Here is a 15,615-nt window from a genome sequence, read left to right on the forward strand (position 1 = left end):
CGCACCACAGGAGGCGTTATTCAGCCCACGTGCTGGCTCCTGTAATGCCGTAAGCTTCAGTTATATTCATTTACAGTTATACAATACATAGTATTAGTTACTGTGCCTGGTCATTTTCAAGCCACGACTGTTTGTGGGCACTGCTGTGCGCAATTGGCTGCCACATTTCGCCCACAAATATACGGTTAATTCACTTTAGTCTATTCTGTGAAGCGCTTTGAGACGTCGAGAATACATGAAAAACTCTATATCAAATGCAAGGATTATTATTATTCTTTTTCATCGATTCGAGACTGTGAAGCTATTGCCCACTGATAGAAAATGCTTTGTGATGCAAATAAGCAATACCAAACAAATTATTTTACCATCCCGAAGAATAATTATAAAGGGATTAAGGAGCAAATGTATAAAATCAATTGATAATTTCCATTCAAAGCAAAACACTGATCTTAATTTTGAACTCTAATGGTTTGTTGTGGTTTTACATGATATGATGAAGTCTCTGAAAAGCTACGTGGTATATTTGGCAAAAAGGCAAAATACTGTAGATGCTGGAAATCTGAAATAAAAACAGATGTCGCTGGGAAGGCTCAGCAGGTCAGGCAGCATCTATGGAGAGCGGAAAGTGAGTTAACGTTTCAGATCGATGACATTCCGTCAGAACTCGTCATCAACCTGAAACGTTAACTCACTTTCCTCTCTCCATAGATGCCTGACATGCTGAGTGTTCCCAGCGACATCTGTGTTTATTATAGTATATTTGTAATGGATTCGCACAGACTCCTGTTTCTGCTCAAATTCGAACCTGATGCTGGGCAGCGCTGCATTTTCGGAGGTGCAGTTCTTCAGAAGAGAGCTTAAACCCAGGTGTGCTGTCTGTGTCTGTTCAGGTCGATGTTACAGATCCTGTGACACTTCTGTATTTGAAAAGAGAAGAGAGTTCTCCTGATGTCCTGGCTGAGAACAAAATTGGTCATTTGTTTCACGTCTGATTATGGGACATTGCTATGCTTTGAGGAAGGAGTGATAAATAGCGTGTGAATCAGAAGTCATGGTTTGTTCCTGTTAGTAGCAGTGAGTGTGTTCAGTCTGGTTTCTCTATTACAGAGGGAGCAGTAAGCTGTGCTTTTTTATGTCAGAGATGGATGGATAGTGGGTGCCTGTTGTGAACAGCAAATCCAGGACATTTTCTCCCTGTTTAAACAGATATTGAGGTCAACAAGCCAAAGTAACTGAACCACTTTTTCATATATAAAAAAACCCAGCAAGTTACAGTATTGCATTCACTAGCAGAACAAGACGGATGATGAGGTGCAATCGCTTATAATCTGTCTCTGTGATGTTCAGGACCTTCAATCTGATCTGATGTGAATCCTTTTTTTGGAAACGTAAATTCAATTAGGAATTCTTCTTTCTGAAAGTTTTTTTTCTCTATTGGTGACTCAGCTCTCAGCGTCATTACACCCTTAAATAAACCAAATTTTCTTGGCAAAATTTGAACCTTTATAAAAATAATAATCCTTGTATCGTTGAGATGTTACAGTGAGCTTTATAGAATTGACTGTATATTTTGTGGGAAAAATGCAGCAGCCAATTACGCACAGCAGTGTCCCACCAATAGTTGTAGATTGAGTGACCACATGTTTTTTTAAGGGATTATCATTCCCAGAAAGTGATTAGTCAATTGACTAACAACCTGGTTCCTACAGAGGTGCGTGGAGTAAGGAAACTGCTTTAGGTTTTGCACCGTTCAGGAATCGTTTGCGAGGTGACTGGTCTAACCAATAAGCTACAGGACTCCACACATATATATATTTTTCAAAAAATCTGTTCAGGATTTCTAACACTAAATCTTCATGCCAAAAATCAATCTAAAAATATTTCACCGACAGAAATACACAATCCCCACAGCATTTCTTGAACTGAATGGTGCAAAACGTAATTACATTGGGTGATGTGTAAATAGGCCATCAGCGCCCCCAGTCAGTGTCGGTGTTTATATTCCACATAAGTCTAGACCCTCTATTCCCTTCTCTGTGATGTATTCACCAAGTTTCTTCTTAAATACATTGATGCTGTTGGCTTCAATCACAGCTTCTAGCAGTGAGTTCACTTTTTTTTTCACCCCTCCTTTTAAAATCTCCACCTGTCACTGACAATTCTCAGTTTGACAGGAGCTGCTGCAAGGTGTAGTGACTGTGTAACATGTAGCCGAACAAAGTCATTGTTCTTTCACAGAAGCCAGGAGGAGTTGGGACACTGCGGTCCTGGACTGTGTCTGTGTCCCGAGAGGGGAGACCTCTGCTGAGCAAGACTCTCGTGGCTGGAAATTCATCAATCTTGTGGCCTTTTCCCTGACTGTTTGTGTGCCAGTCTGGCACAGTGGTCACACACTCATCTCTGAGTCAGAAGGTTGTGGGTTCAAGCCCCACATCAGGACTTAGAATCACATAGTCTCAGCTGACACCCCAGTGCGGCGGTGGGGGTGGGGGGGGTGTATTGCATTATCAGAGTTGACGTCCTTCAGATGATGCTTTAAACCGAGCTCCCATCTGCCTGTTCAGGTGAATGTTGAAGATCATATGGCACTATTCGACAAGAGAAGAGGCAGGGTGAAACCTTGGGCAAGTTTCCTTACTCTACACGCCTAATAATAATCCCTCAAAAAAAATAATAAATTGGTCATTTCAATCCACGACTGTTTGTGGGACACTGCTGTGCACAATTGGCTGCTGTGTTTTGCCCCCAAATATACAGTCAATTCACTTTACAGTATATTCTGTGAAGCCCTTGGAGACGTCTCGAAGACGTGAAAAGCGCTATATCAAATGCAAGGATTATATTATTATTAAGAGAGTTTCTGTCTCCCACCGATGCTGGCTGTCAATCCTCATCCTCACTCCACGGTTGTTTGTGGGACATTGCTTTTGCCAACGAGCTGCCGAGTTTTGCCCACAGAATGCAATCAATTTACTTTACAGTTTGTCCTGTGAAGCACATTTAGAAGTCTCAATAATGTAACAAGGTGCTATATCAAATGCAAGGATTATTATTATTATGTTTACGATACCCTTTCACTTGGTTAAATGACCATTGTTGGCCATGCCTTCAACTACTACACCCCGAAACTCTGGACCTCTCTTCCTCAATCCCTCCGAATTCTCCCTCCGCACCTTCAAATCCCGCCTAAAGACCTTCCTTTTTGATCATGCTTATGGTCACCTCCCCCCTCCCACTCCCTCTGACTCAGGGTCAGAATCCGCCACTGTCAAGCGCTCCAGGACGCTACCCTGCGCGAAGGGCGCTGTATAAACGCAAGTTGTTGTTGTTGTGATTAGATTGGACTGTTATTATCAGAGGCGAGAATGGTAGAAAGGAAAAGCGAAGCGCGTAATACCAATTATTGACTGTGGTGTATGGCCACTGTCCTCACTCAGACACTGGCTTGAATCCAGCTGAGTGTTGACCTAAATCACATGGGGTCTCTCTGCTCACATTCACTGTGAGCTGAACACACAGTGGCTGATAGTGAACTGACAGCGAGCCACAGGGGAGCCCTGTGACTGATGCCGTGTCAGACATAAAAGGATTCTTTTCCTAACTCGCAGCTCTGCCCAGACTACATAAGCAGGAGTATCTGAGACAGTTCCGTGCAGTGTTTTTTTAAAATGTAAATAGCAACTGGTCAGGCCGACAGCTCTTGCACACAGTTTGCGGGCTGGTGTGGGACTGCTCCAATGCGGGCAGCTGTTCAAATGATTCCGTTCCAAAAGCTTCTCGTCCATTTTGTTGTCAAACTCGCCGCTCGCTCGTGGGTCACGCTGCTCTGGGCCGGTCCTCAGGGCTCACATCTCAGCTGCTTCTCAGCAAAGCCCTGCTCAGTGTGTCCAACCAACAGCAGCTCAGCAGTGGCTGATGCCCAAACCAAAACCAGTCTGGAGTCCCTCCAACTCGCTCGCTTTCTCTCTCTTTCAAGGCACATCTCATTCCTCCCAACGTGCAAAGCCTGTCAACATATGTTGCGTTGTATTGTGATATCTCTTCGCTTTGCTCCTTCCTTCCCCAGCTTCAGGTCACGCCTAAAGACCTTCCTATTCGATCGTGCCTACAGTCACCTTTTCCCCTGGCTCGGCATCGTGCTCCATCACTGTTAAGCGTTCTGGGACGTTACCCTGGGTAAGGGGTGCTGTATAAGTGCAAATTGTTGATGTTGGGGAGTTAAGGGTTGGGCTTCACTTAGATTTAGTACTTTTCTGGATCCAGTTCAGACACGCTTCTGTCAATTGAAACGTTAAGTGTGGCCAGAAGAGATGGCGGTGTCCCAGCTGAGCTGTGTGGATTTACAGGTGCCAGTCTGTGGCTCGCAAACTCAGTAGGTTCAGCGTGGGTTTAGGAATTGCTAAAGGCTGGTTGCTGTTCAGGGATCTGCAAACCAGTTCCCAGGCAGGTGGCAGGAATCCGACCTATTGGAAAACATCACCTGTTTGGCAACCAGTTTCACAGAGCAAGATTCTCAGCTCTGCACACTTCCCGTTCACGTTCAACTGACGTCCTCTCTATGCCCTTTCAGGTGGACATCAGCCGACACACAACACAATTTAAAGCCTTTCTCCCGGCGTCCTGGACAAGAGTCCTTCAGATTTTCTGGCAACGCTTAACGTTTCAGAAGTCATTCACTTCACGGTTGTTTGTGGGAGATTTCAGTGCACAAATTGCCTCATTTGTCGACAAAAATATACAATTACTACACTTTGGAGGAATTACTGTAAAGCCCCTTTTAGCCACTTTGATGTTCAAGGCGCACATATCAAATGCGATGCTTATTATTATTATGTTCAATGACAACACTGGGCACGTAGACATATTCATGTATGTAGTCACATTACCCACGTGCATCGAAGCTTGGAGGTAATGCTGTTAACTCCACCTTCCTCATCCAGACTGACTCCACCTCTGGCAATAACGTTCACCTTTACAGGCGTTGAAAGGACCTCACCTCGGTTTAAGCCCTCAATGGTCTTGCTCCACGAAGCCCTCCATGGTCTTACTCTCTCCTAACCCTCTACCATCCTCCCCACTCCGCCCGCTCAGCGGGCTCTGGCTTACTTCACGTCCCTCGCCTCGCCTAACCCACCATTAGCAGGTGAGCCTTCTGCCACTCTACCCCCACCCTCTGGAACTCAATCCCTCCTCCTCGCCCCCTCTCTCGCCTCCTTCAAGACCCATCTCAAGACCCTCCTCTCCAACCGTGCTTTCGATCACCCTGCTTCTCCCCCCTCTAATAATGTAGCACTGCCCCCAGTGCTGCGCTGGAACGTCAGCTTAGGTTGAGTTCAAAGACCTGAGCTCAGTGCCATGTGTTTGCCGTAACCTTTTGTGTAATGTGATTGTAACACACTGGGTTTCCCCTGGAGTCAGTTGCAATGAATGGAAACTAGGTCAGTTTCAATTCTTCAGGGAATAAGGTACATCACATTGTCGCATTGTTTGGACAAATAGTGACTGCATCCTATTTACATTCAATTATGAAGCCTAATTAAAATGAACAAAGAAATAATCAGCCTATTGAGGTGCGACTGCGAGGTGTGAGAGTGTTACCAGTGACAGAGATCGTGAGCATTTAATAGGTTCTCATTCATCATAAAGAAAAAGACATTCAGTGAGGAAAAGAAAGCGGCTGTTTTTCTGGTGTTTACAAAGCCCTGTTAACAGCTTCACTGTTAATCACACCCTCAGAAGCAAGTCTCTAATTGTGACGATACTTTCAGAAATCGGAATGATGACAAAACCTGGGCAGATATTCGGCTGTGAAGCAGGAGGTAGTTCCCCACATCGCACAGGATGCAGATGACCCCTCGAATTCTCTCCCTCTCCATTTCAAACCCTCTCCATTAACTCCTGGGAAGAGTGGAGGGCAAGGTGAAGAGATTTTGAGAGCGAGCTGGACAGGGAGGCCAATAATGTCCAAGGTTGGGTGTCAAACCCGCTGCCTGAATCTCATTGGGTTATTGTGGTTTGGGTAGGCCAGTGGGGACAGACTGAAAGCGCGATGCCATTACATGAGACATCTGCTCTCAGCTTTAATACTTCCAAATCTCATGAACATGAGTGGAACAAGAGGAGCTGTTTTCTCTAGCCTGACCGTTTTGTACCCAACTTATTGAGCCTTTCCGATCCCTCTTGTCTTGCCTTCAGAGATCGAGCAGGGAACGTGTGGAGATCCCGGCACGCCGGTGTACGGGAAGCGAGAGGGCAGTCGATTCCTGCACGGCGACACGCTGAGGTTCGAGTGTCTGCCGGCCTTCGAGCTCGTGGGGCAAAAATCCATCACTTGTCAGAAGAACAACCAGTGGTCCGCAAAGAAACCCAGCTGTGTGTGTAAGTGCCTCAATCCACCATTACATGTCTCTGTTGGTCCTTGTATTGGCTCATTCAATGTGAGCAAGTATTCACATGTAGCCCAGAAAGATATCATAGCAGTGCACAGAAAGTTTACCAGACCGTGATACCAATGGCAAGCTATGCAGTTGAAGCTAGTTAGACTCCAGCAGTTACCCCAACGTACACTCTGAGGTCCCTAAGTCTTGTCTTTCACCAACCTGAGCCTAATACTCTCCGGGATTAGGTTCGCAGAGTACGTCCTTCAGGAGAGAGTGGGCATTTGATTCCAGACCCAGGAACTTCCATGTATAGGTGGGTTGCATGAAACCCTCCGTCTAGTTTGGATACTCTTAAGCATGGTGACGGGTTTCTGTGGATGTCAGACATCCAGGCTGACTAAAAAAACATTCTCTGACTATTTAAATTCATTTTTGTGCTGATGGAATTCCTGTGTGTTTCATTCCCTGTCAGTCTCCTGTTTCTTCAACTTCACGACTCCATCGGGAGTGCTGCTGTCTCCCAACTACCCGGAGGAGTACGGTAACCACATGCACTGTGTGTGGCTGATTATAGCCAAATCAGAGAGCCGAATTCACCTGGCGTTCAATGACTTTGACGTAGAGCCGCAGTTTGACTTTGTCTCTGTCAAGGATGGGCTGAATCCCGAGTCTCCTGTCCTGGGAACTTATTCCGGGAGCAAGGTTCCCTCTCCTCTGACCAGCAGCGGGCACGTGGCTCGGTTAGAGTTCCTGACAGATCATTCCACAGCCGCCCGAGGCTTCAACATTACCTTCACAAGTAAGTACCCCTTCCCGCTCCGGCCCCCACACCCATTCTGTGTGGCTGAGATGCTTGAGGGCATGAACGGCATTTGTGTGAGTGTGGGAGGTTTGCTGCTGCTACTGTTTGGTTGTTGTTTATTCATTATTTGGTTGTTGTTTGTTGCTGGTGTTGTTTGGTTGTTGTTGTTTATTTGTTGTTGTTTGGTTGTTGTTGTTTATTTTTTGTTATTTGGGTTGTTGTTTGTTGTTGGTTGTTTATTTGCTGTTGTTTGGGTGTTGTTGTTTTGGTTGTTGTTGTTTGTTTGTTGTTGTTGTTGTTGTTGTTTTTTGTTGTTGTTTGGTTGTTGTTTATTTGTTCTTGTTTGTTTGTTGTTGTTGTTTGGTTGTTGTTGTTTATTTGTTCTTGTTTGGTTGCGCTGCCTTGAAATCTCTTTTGGAAACTCGACCACAGCAAATGCGATAAAAGCACAACACATCGTACATAGAATATACCGTTTATGGGCCGTTGTCGTGCAAATAATTGATTGTGCTCACCCAGCGGTCATTACACAGTAACTGCTGTGAAGCAGTTTGAGATAAGTTCCTGATGTGAAAGACGCTGAACCAAATACAATACAGTTCGACACTTATTTACATAGCGCCTCTCACGCAGGAAGGGCATCCCAAGGTGCTTAACACTCCTGGTTTAACACCTGAGCTGGGGATGGGAGCTGAGAGGGTGGGGAGGGGAAGGAGGAGCAAAGGCGCGGTCAAAGAGGAAGGTTTTGCCAGTGGGTGAGTTGGAGAGACTCCGGGATGGAGTTCCAGAGAGTGGGGACAGATAGGCTGAAAGCCTGGCCGAGGGCAGGGGAGATGAGGCAGATGGACGCTCACTGAGTGCTCTTCCGGAGAGTTCCAGATGGAGAGTGCCGATGGTGGGGCAGAGCTGGGCGGGTCGGGGGCAAGAAGCACGACCTGATAACTGGCCGAAAATCGACAGACAGGATGAGGGGCTGCAAGGATTATTATTAATATTTATTATTCAAGCGAGCAGCTGTAAAGTCCATTGCATTTAATCCTCGTTTTGGCTCCAGAAAATAACCCATTAAGATGCTCCATTCCATTATTTGTCAGCAGACCACTTTGCCCTGCCTCACCTTCACACTCTCCCTCTGGACCTCGCTCCAGGAATACTCCACCTCAACCTCACCAGATTCCAGCCCCCGCCTGGCCCACCACCCCCGACCCCCCCCACCCCCCAGCTCAGACCCCGCTCAGCTACAGTAAAGCACTTTGAGACGTTCTGGTACTGTGAGCCGCCATTTTACATCCGATCCTTTAACTTGCACCTTCTTGCTGTGCATCTGCCACCCATGTTCTCGCTTTCTCTCTCTCTCTCTCTCTCTCTCTGTCTCTATGCCACCATCAGCGGTGACTCGGCCTTCAGTTCCTAAACTAACCTCTGGAAATCACCCCCTCCACCCTTCATCGCCCTCATCCAACCCCCCAACCCCCCTCTCTATGTCTTTAAATTTCCCCCCAAATCCTTCCTCTTTGAAGGTGCCTACAGCCACTTCCCTCCACCTCTCCCCCACCCCACCCCCCACTGCTTTATTTCCAGCCCTGTCCCAGCAGAGTGTACCAAGACGTAGCCCTACTGTATGAACTTAAGTTGTTGTTGTTATACTTTCTTTTAGCCTTCCTCTTCGATCTCTCTTCACCACAGCGCCCTCTCCTCCATCCTTGATTCCCTTGCTCCCCTCACCTCCCAAACCGTCTCATATTCCCATAAATTCCCCCGGTACACTAGCCATCTCTGATCCCTCAAGGCACAAGTGTGTGCCACCGAACGCATCTGGACCAAATCAAACCTAACGGTCCATCGCCAGCTTGACCACACTAAGACCTACTGCTCCGCTCTCGCCTCCGCTAAATCATCTTTTTACTCCAAGATGATCTTGGAGGCCAAGGACAATCCCAGGCTCCTCTTCTCCACCACTAAACACCTCTTCCATCCACCTTCCAGCGCCTCGCCCATCCTCCTCCAATTCCAACTGCGAGGAGATGTTGGACTTCCGTGAGTCCAAATTCAAAGGGATTCGTTCAACTACCTCTCCCCATCCACTGCTACACGCCTCACCATCCCCGCCTCACACCCAACTTCCAACCATCCATCCTAACACCTTCGACCCTATCTTCCCCTCTTCCCTCACCTCTATTATCTCAAAAATGAAGCCCACCACCTGCACCTTTGACCCCATCCCTACCCCATCTCCTCACCTCCCAGCTCTGCTTCCTGGCCCTTCTTTTAACCGATATCAACAACCTCTCCTTATCCACTGGCATTGTTCCCACCTTTCTAAAAACAGCATGATCCCCATCCTCAAAAATCCTTCCTTGGACCCATCCCTGCTATCACCCCATCTCCAACCTCCCATTCCTCTCCAAGTCCCTGGAACGAGGTAATGTCCCAGCTTCGCTCTTTCCTTTCCCGCCATTCCCTCCTCAAACTCCTACAATTGAGTTCCAAAGTCACTAACGACATTCTGAACATTTGCAACCAGGGCTCCCTCTGCCTCCTATACAATTGTAATCTCGTTGTTGTTGTTGTCCCCCTCAAACTTTCTGCTGCCTTCGATACAGTCAACCATTCCACCTGTCTTTTCAGCTCAACATTCGCAGAGCTGCCCTTGACTGATTTGAATTCTACCTCTCCCACCGTCTCCATTTTAATAATAAATAATAATAATCCTTGCATTTGATATAGAGCTTTTCACGCCTTCGAGACGTCTCAAAGCTCTTCACAGAATATGCTTTAGTGAATTGACTGTATATTTGTGGGCGAAACACGGCAGCCAATTGCGCACAGCAGTGTCCCACAAACAGTGGATTGAAAATGACCAATTTATTATTGTTTGTTTTGGAGGGATTATTATTAGGTGTGTGGAGTAAGGAAACTTTCCCAAGGTTTTGCCCTGCCGGGAATTGTACCCATGTGTCTCGCTTGCAAGGCGAGTGCTCTAACCACTGAGCTACAGGACTCCACATTTTGCTGCCACTAACAGCTTCTCCTCCAGCCCCCGCACCGTCACCTGTGGTATCCCTCAGGGTTCTGCCCTTGGCCCTCTCCTTTTCAATATCTGTATGTTCCCTCCTGGTAACATCATCCACAGACATGGGGTCAACGTCCACATGTATGCGGACGACACTCAACTTTACCTCTCTGCCTCCACCCATAATTGCAGGACCACTGCTGCCCTCACAGACTGCCTGTCAGACATCAAGTTCTGAAAGAAAGCTAACTTCTTACAGTTGAATGTCAACAAGACCGAGGCCCTCCTGCTTGGCTCCCATCAGCGCCTCCCTCTATGGATGCACTCTACATCTCACAGAGCCAATATGGAACCTCATTTTGTTCGACCTTCAACTGTCCTTCATACCCCACATCCCCCACAACATGGCCCGGCTCCGCCACTATCTCACACCACAGGCCGCTGAGAGCCTCATACACGCATTCATAACATCCGGGCTTGAATACTATGCAAACTCACTGCTTGTCGGCCCCCAACTCCTCCCTCCATAGGTGCAGATCATCCAGAACTCTGCAGCCTGTGTCCTCTCCTGTACCAGGCTCAGCGACCCTATCACCCCCATCCTCGCCCACTTCCACCGGCTTCCCATCACACGGAGGATACAGTTCAAGATCCTGGTCCTCACTTTCAAATCCCTCCATGGCCTCGCTCCCCCCGACCTGTGCGACCTCCTAACCTCCTCCTAACCCCCTGCCAACCTGCCGGCTCCACCCGCTCAGCGGGCTCTGGCCTGCTTAACATCCCCTGCTTCACCCGCCCCACCATCAGCCGCTCTGCCGGTACCCTCTGAAACTCCATCCAGCAGTCCCTCTGTATCGCCCCCTCACTTGCCTCCTTCAAGACCCACCTCAAGACCCTCCTCTTCGACCGTGCCTTCGGTCACCTTCCTTCCCCCCTGCCTGAAACACTGATTGCCCAGCGACTGACGTGAAAGGTGCTGTACAAATGCAATGTTGTTGTTTGAAGCTTTTAAATGTTACACTTTGGTTGAAGGAAACACAGGTTGGAGGATGCTTCATTGGCACAGTGACACAGTGAATGGTAACAAATCTCACCAGGTGTCCTGACAGAGAGTGAGTGAGTGAGTCAGTCAGTCAGTCAGTCAGTCAGTCAGTCAGTCAGTCAGAATGCTGCCTACTCAGGCACTGTGACTGAAATATGTGCCACTAATCCTATCTGCCTGTTCAGGTGGACGTAAGAGAGTAAGAGATCCCACGGAGCTACTCAAAAAGAAAAGGGTTTTTCTCTCTCCCAGTGTCCTGACCGACAATCCGCCAGATAAAGTTGGTCACTCACTCCTTGCTCTGAGTGAGGCATCACTGTGCGCTAATTAGCTGCCTACATTTTTAATATTGTCACTACACTTGACAGCAATTTCCAATGAAGCTGTGGGATATGTTGACGTTATTAGCAGTGTATCAAAATGCAGATTATTAATTATTATTATTTTGATTAGCCTGAAATCCCCTCCACAAATCACTGACAGCTCCTGAATGGCATTTCTTTTCCTGGTTTTCTTTGTTATATTAAGAGTGCCATCAACTGATGCATTTATCCCAGCTCAGAACATAAATTTTTGGAGATTACAGAGCGCATAATGCAGTCAGAACAAGAAAACGATCATTGAGAGGGCCTCACTCACATACTGTCCCTCAGGGGAAGGTCAGTGCTCCATTATCAGAGAGGTTGGCAATGGAGGAACAGAATGAAAGGAAAGACATTAATCATTAAGGAAAGACTTGGAATTGAAATGAGAATATCAGAAAATGATATTGGGGAAGAGAAAAGCGACAGCGAAACAGATTATATAGAAAACGAGGCGAGCGAGAGGCTAATTAGCGCTTTCCCAGGGAGAGAAATGTCTTTGTCCAGCCTGGGTTAGCATTTTATAAAACAAGATAACTGGAGGATGGTGTGAGAAGGGCTGCCCTGGTAATCCTTGCTGAATGGTTGGGAGCTGTGGAAACGCTGCACATTGTGTATCGGGGAAGCTTGCCAAACTATACTCTCAATGGCAAGCTATGTGGTTTTAGCTGGTTAGACTCCAGTAGGTACCCCTAAACACATTCTGGGGACCCCAGACTTTGGCTCTTACCAACCTGCGCCTAATACTTTCCGGAATTAGGTAAGCGGGATGTGTCCCCTCAGGGAGAGAGTTGACGTCCCATTTCAACAATCTGGAATTTCAATGATGCATGGAATTCTCAGTTTGATTTGGATACACTTGAGCATGATGTTTGGTTTCCGCATGTGTCAAACCCCCAGTTAACCCAAAACATTTTTTTATCAGCCTGGCTCAGTGGTTATCAGAAGGCTGTGGGTTCACTCCCCAGCGTTGTGTCTTTGAGTTCATGGACTAAACTGATGCTCTAATGTAACGCTCGGTCAGGGGAGCGCAGTATTGACAGCGGCGCCGTCCTTTAAATGAGACCTGAAAACAAGTTCTCGCTTGCCTGTTCAGATGGATGTTAAAGACGGCGCGATTTGAGAAGAGAAAGGAACGTTTCCGAGTGCCCTGGCTGACATTCCTCTGGAATAATTCTCCTCATCATGGCTGTTTGGCAGAGGTCACAGAGCTGTACTCTGTGCGATCACTGGTCACGCTACTTGTGATGATGCTCTGTTGTGTTTTCAGCTTTCAGACACAATGAATGCCCTGACCCCGGGGTGCCTGTGAACGGCAGACGCTTCGGGACGAGTCTCCAGCTGGGAAGCACTGTGTCCTTTCTCTGCGAGGAAGGATTTATCAAGACTCACGGATCGGAGACCATCTCGTGTGTCCTGAAAGACGGAAATGTGGTGTGGAACAACGCTGTGCCTCGATGTGAAGGTGAGGCCTTTTACCCCTGAGGCCAGTCTGTTCCTTACCCACCGGCCTGTCCTGGGAGGTCAACATGGAATCTCAATCACCAGCCCTGCACTGGCTGGGATTTACTGTGTGAATCCAGAGGGGTCCAATTCAGATTTCCGGCTAATCCAGCATTTTCCATGTGTCATTTGTATGTCCCTTTTTTTTACACACTAAAATTACATTTGTACAAATTGCATGTTCTTACATATCATTAACCTTGTGTCATCATTGCCTGTATCCTTCGTCACTGAAATCCAGTGGCACTAACTTACCATGAGATACCGCTGGCCAGGCTCAGTTACCCACCAAAGAAGAAAATTGCTGTCACTGGAGAACCTTGCTAGTTTTGGACCTGATGCACTGACTGACCTCCAATCATATGCTCTCAATGGCAAGCTGTGTGGGTTTAGCTGCTTAAATGCCAGAGGCGCGCAATCTGGGGTCCCCTCCCCAGCCTTGGCTCTTGTCAACCTGCGCTTGATACTCACTCGAATTAGGTGAGCAGGAGTCCCTCCGGGGAGAGAGTGTGTATTCCACTCCAGTCACAGGGAAACCTCCATGTGGAACTCTCAGTCTGGTTTGGATACTCTCAAGCATGGTGATGGGTTTCCATGTGTGTCAGATGCCCGGGCAACCAAAAAACAAATTTCAGATGCTGTGCCCTGTAATTTCTTCACTCTGAGATGCTCTCCCATGTGAAAGCCGCTGTGAAAATGCAAGTTGTTGTTGTATTGTTGTATTTGCACAGACAAAATGGTACTGAGCATAGAGTGGGACTGAGTCATGTGCAGTGATTGAGCACCTTGCAATCTCTGACTCTTGCTTCTTGTTTCCCCCCCACAGCACCATGCGGGGGTCACCTGACTACTCAGAACGGGGTCATCCTGTCCCCGGGCTGGCCGGGGTTTTATAAGGATTCCCTGAACTGCGCATGGGTGATTGAGGCCCAGCCTGGATACCCTGTGAAGATCATCTTTGACAGGTACTTTGTGCACCGCTCTTGTTCATCACCCGATCAATTCTCTTCTGATCTCCTCAAGACTTACCTCTATGACCGCGCTCTCAGTCCTCTCTGTCCTCCCCACCACCCTCTGCCGTCCACCCCCTGTCGGGAGCCCATTGTAAAGTGCTTTGAGGTAGACAGCAACAGCAGCCTGCAATCATATGGTGCCCTTTATGTGAGCACTTCTCAAGCACACGGTCAGAGGCTGAGCTAGGGAGAGAAGGGCGAGGTGGGAGGTGACTGTAAACACAGTCAAACGTGTGAAGTTTATCAATAATAATAATCCTTGCATTTGATATCGCGCTTTTCACGTCTTCTCGACGTCTCAAAGCGCTTCACAGAATATACTGGAAAGTGAATTGACTGTATATTTGTGGGCGAAACACGGCAGCCAATTGCACACAGCAGCGTCCCACAAACAGTCAATGGATTGAAAATGACCAATTTATTAATGTTTTTTTGGAGGGATTATTATCAGGTGTGTGGAGTAAGGAAACTTGCCCAAGGTTTGGTCTCACTTGCGAGGCGAGTGCTCTAACCACTGAGCTACAGGACTACAAGATGGAGATGTGAAATTCAGACACTAAAGTGAGGGACGAGAGGGTACCCAGTGTCTGGCTGACTGTAACCCCAGTAGAGAGGCAGAAGCAGAGAGAGGAAGGATGAACCAGGGGAAATATTCTTTCGAACAGGATGTGAGTGAGGCCTGCACTGCTCTCTGGATGTGTAAATGCACCTCCACAAAGTGTGCTCAACGATGCTGTGGGTAATGTGCATAGACCTGCAGGATCCTTCTCAATGCCAGAGCCATATCCTGTCTGTGCAGCATTGCTTTTGGTTCAGACGTGTGGTGATGTTTTCCTCACATTTCTTTGGGTTTTTNGTTTGTCAAATTCGAAGTGACAGCTGAGAAAGGTTTCCAAATGTCATTGCGTTCCCAATTTGAACGCTTTGTTAAGCTCCAGACACAAACTCACACACCAACTGCCCCAACCCACCACCTCACCACACACGCACACACACAAACACTCACAACCAGCCCCACACACACAAACCACAGACACACATACTCACTTACTGGAAAATTACTTTTTTATGCAGTTTAATTCCACGTTTTATTGTTTTTTCTCTCTCTTTTGTCTCTTTTTTTTCCCCCTTCCTCTCTTCACCTGTTTTACGCACCTTAAAGCTTCACCTGACCATGTGCTCACCTTGTGTTCTGAGAATGTTATCCTCTCCTGCCTTCAGCCCTCCTCCCCCCCGCCCCTGGAGAGGATCATTCAAGACTGAAATACGATTCCAACCACCTCCCTTCACCCAAACAGCCCTTCTTAATGGCTGAATCTCACCCTTGCCTGAGCTGTCACCTTTTATTAGAACAACATTAATGACCGTGAAGAGCATCTCAGCAAAGCCTCATCCCATTGCCTCCACCCCAGTTATTGGTACCTCAGTGAGGAGAAAGAGAAAAGGGTGGAACACAAGCAAAATGCACTATGTTGCAATAATAATAATAATAATAGCTAA

General features: G+C 47.3%; 1 protein-coding gene across 1 annotated transcript in view; it reads left to right on the plus strand.

Annotated features, from left to right (window-relative positions):
* csmd2 (CUB and Sushi multiple domains 2) overlaps positions 1–15,615 on the plus strand; it is a 696,667-nt gene that overhangs the window by 540,538 nt on the left and 140,514 nt on the right. The window contains exons 13-16 of the mRNA XM_042338904.1: positions 6,196–6,378; positions 6,853–7,179; positions 12,870–13,064; positions 13,929–14,067. Coding sequence (XP_042194838.1) covers positions 6,196–6,378; positions 6,853–7,179; positions 12,870–13,064; positions 13,929–14,067 — 844 coding nt within the window. The remainder of the gene's footprint in view (positions 1–6,195; positions 6,379–6,852; positions 7,180–12,869; positions 13,065–13,928; positions 14,068–15,615) is intronic.

Source organism: Callorhinchus milii, unplaced genomic scaffold, assembly GCF_018977255.1.
Source record: "Callorhinchus milii isolate IMCB2004 unplaced genomic scaffold, IMCB_Cmil_1.0 Scaffold10, whole genome shotgun sequence".
Lineage (NCBI taxonomy): Eukaryota > Metazoa > Chordata > Chondrichthyes > Chimaeriformes > Callorhinchidae > Callorhinchus > Callorhinchus milii.